The 3,357-nt window shown below is 58.0% G+C and overlaps 1 protein-coding gene across 1 annotated transcript in view; it reads left to right on the top strand.

Moving 5' to 3' along the window:
• LOC105827124 (ras-GEF domain-containing family member 1C) overlaps positions 1–3,357 on the top strand; it is a 33,822-nt gene that overhangs the window by 12,088 nt on the left and 18,377 nt on the right. The window contains exons 4-6 of the mRNA XM_012665145.1: positions 923–1,012; positions 1,649–1,751; positions 2,169–2,248. Of these exons, the coding sequence (XP_012520599.1) occupies positions 923–1,012; positions 1,649–1,751; positions 2,169–2,248 (273 nt within the window). The remainder of the gene's footprint in view (positions 1–922; positions 1,013–1,648; positions 1,752–2,168; positions 2,249–3,357) is intronic.

Genomic DNA, 3,357 nt, shown 5'->3' on the forward strand with positions numbered 1-3,357 from the left:
TTGCTCAGGCTGGTCTCGAACTCCTGAGCTCAAGCAATCCTCCCTGCTCAGCCTCCCAGAGTGCTAGGATTACAGGCGTGAGCCACCGCGCCCGGCTGTACAGTTGATTCTTGTTATTCCCAATTCCGTAACATCGGCACAAACACTAAGTTAGCAAATACCAAACCATTGCTCCCAGGGGAAATACAGGGTTAGGTTCCAGCGATGCTCTTAGCACATTTTTTTCAGCTGATCAATATATAACCTTGTTTTGTGTCTGTTTCTGTTTAAAGCCACATTGTTTAATGTATTGTTGATTAACATTGAATTCCCAGCCAACAGTGCTGTCACTCATGCCTGAATGAAGCTTACCTAACACGTACTTGCTCCGTAGGGCACAGCGCAGCTTTTTTGCGCTTAGGAACACTAGACAGCGCTTCAACACCACACTTAGGGGCCTTTCTAAACAGAGAAATTATCAAAAAAAGCACAAAAATACAAAAAACATGACACTGTCAGGCCGGAAAAAAAGAACACTTGTTCACGGTGTGAGAGCTGAAACAGGGAGAGCGTCACTTGGCTCAACCTCAGCTGGGGGTGTCCACGCACATTGAGTAACTCAGATTTTTTTGCCATTCTTTGTGCACAAATAACTGCAAAATCAACACAAGTGGAGGGGTTACACGTAACTTTTAGGAAGCAGGGAAATTCACAAATGCAGAATTCATGAATAATGAGGATTGTGTGTGTGTACATAATTTTAAAGTGCATCTTTAAGTGTATAGGAGAAAGAGTAGAAGGGTACACACACCACCTCGTTGGTATTTCTGGATGGTTTTGAGGTTTTGACGCCAGATCGTCTGCAAGGATCGTGAACTGACTTCATGTTCTAAGAAGTTATTGACAAAAATACTCAAGAGCGTGGTCCTGTGTGCCTTTCCAGCCATGTTTCGGTGACAAGACTAACAGCCTGGAGGCTTACGTGCAGTGGTTTAACAGACTGTGTTACCTCGTGGCAACTGAGATCTGCATGGTGAGTGGAAAGCCAGGAGGGCGTGAGCTGGCAGCGGGCACGACCCAAGGCGGCCCAGGGGTTGACAGGAGCCCAGTGGGGAGGGAAGCAGAAGGCCATCACTTCCTACCCTCGAGTCTCCGGCCCGGCAGCTGAGATGGGTTACCCGAGTGAAGCCTGGGCTGAGCCACCGGGGGCTCAGCTCGGCCCAGCAGCCCCGGGCAAGGACGCTGCGTGGTTCTGAGCATCAGAGGGGGCTTCGCAGTCACGCAGTTATTCCATAGAAAGTGCTGGAGGGGCTGCTTAGAGGAGAGGCCTCAGGGTCAGCGTGTGGCCCCAGGGAGGGGAGAGCAAGCCTGGGGCTGGGAGAAGGGGCAGGTGGTGCCTTCTGATGCGGGGAGCCCCCAAGTTGCTCCTGAGGTGCCTCTCAGCACCTCCCGGGCTGCAGGGGCTTCCTGCACCCCCACGGGGCCCGCTGGAGCCCTCCATGGCTGTGGGCTATCTGCTGGCTCTGGCCCTGGAGAGCTCGGAGGCCCTGAGCCCTGGGACATTTCCCTGGGCCTCAAGTTTCTCAGCTGTGAGACGGGTTTGGAGAAGTCAAACAGCCGGGCCGGGTGGGAGCGCAGCACCGCTGAGGCTCCGGCGCCCTGTCCCCAGCCAGCCAAGAAGAAGCAGAGGGCCCAGGTGATCGAGTTCTTCATCGACGTGGCCCGAGAGTGCTTCAACATCGGCAACTTCAACTCTCTGATGGCCATCATCTGTGAGTGGGCCGCCAGGCCGGGCGCCCCGGCGTGAAGACCCCGAGAGATTGCGGTGGGTGCGAGTCAGGTCCCTCCTCTCACAGCGGGAGGGTGTGGGCTGGGCTGTCCGCAGGCCTCAGGCAGCCGTCAGCCCCGTGGCCCCACCTCAGAGGCCCTGGGGGCACCCCTTTCGAGGCACGCCTCCCAGGTGGTTGGAGAGGACTCGGCAGTGTGTCCCCAGATCCAGAGAACAGGGCCCAAAGCAGGCACTGGCCGCAGGATGGGGACAGGCTCTGCATACACAGGCGGGGCCCACCTCGACACAGTGCCCACCGGCACCCCCCCGTGGGCGGGGCCGCTGCAGACCTGCCCTGGCCCGGCGGCCGTCTCAGGGGCCCGCTGCAGCTACACGGGCCTCCCAGCCCTCCTTCTTCCAGCCGGCATGAACACGAGCCCTGTCTCCAGGCTGAGGAAGACCTGGGCCAAAGTGAAGACGGCCAAGTTTTTCATCCTCGAGGTAAGCAAGGTAGCTGGGCTGCCCGGCGCCACCGGCCGTCCCTGCGCAGGGCTGCCCAAATGCCTCCCTGTCTCCTTCCAGCACCAGGTGGACCCAACGGGGAACTTCTGCAACTACAGGACGGCCCTGCGAGGGGCAGCCCACTGCTCCCTGACCGCCCACAGCAGCAGGGAGAAGGTAGGTCACAGGCCTGCCGCCCACGGAGCTCTTCCCTGCTCCAGACCACCGTGGCCCAGGTGGGCTTTATCAGGCAACCTGGCTGCTGGCTCAGAGACCACCTGGTCCAGCCCTGCCCTTCCGCAGCATCCACAGCACCTTGCTTGCCTGCCTCCGGTGCGGGGAACTCACCACCTCCCAAAACAGGTCAGCTCCCCCTCAAGCAGCTCTAACTGATAGGAAGTTATTCCTTGAGAGGCTGAAGCCGGTGCCTGGCCCGTCCTATCTGGGGGACCGTGCAGAGTGAAGCCACTTCCTCTTCTGCTCGCCAGCCCTCCAGAGCCCCCTCGCCCCCATCCTCTCTTCCCCCGAGTCGGTGGCCCCAAAGCTACAGTTTCCAGCCCCCTGCCTGTGGGGTCCCTGTGGGGTCCCTGTGGTCCCTGAACAGCTGTTTGCCAGAGTCCCTTCTGTGTCCCCAGATTGTGGTTCCAAGTACATAGGCCCTTTCCCTGCCCTTACTCTAAGCACAACACCCTCATTGTGTGGCCTCAGATCACGTTTACGTTTCTGGCAGCGACTGAACCAAGCTTTTTCTCACCAACAGCCTGTTCACAGGTCACGTTCTTCTGCATTTGCATTTGGGGGCCTTTGCTCATCCTGATCCGTTTTATTTCTCCTGCAAATTCTCCCCGTGGCCCCTGGCACAGGGAATCGTGCACAGGCCCTGGGGCTGCAGCGATCCTCTGGCTTAAGCCCCGTCAGCAGCGGATGATCAGAGTTGAGCGTGTCCACAGACAAGGAACCCCCAAGGCTTGTTGTGCCTTTAAAGATGGGCTCCCGCGGGAGCGTCTGGGGAGCAGGTCCCTGCTGTGGTTTGTGGGGGTCTGTCTCCAACGTGAGCGATAACGGGACAAACCGCCGTTCTTGACATTCTCGTCACTCTGGAATTGCAT

This window comes from Propithecus coquereli, unplaced genomic scaffold, assembly GCF_000956105.1.
Source record: "Propithecus coquereli isolate 6110/MARCELLA unplaced genomic scaffold, Pcoq_1.0 Scaffold970, whole genome shotgun sequence".
Taxonomy (NCBI): Eukaryota; Metazoa; Chordata; class Mammalia; order Primates; family Indriidae; genus Propithecus; species Propithecus coquereli.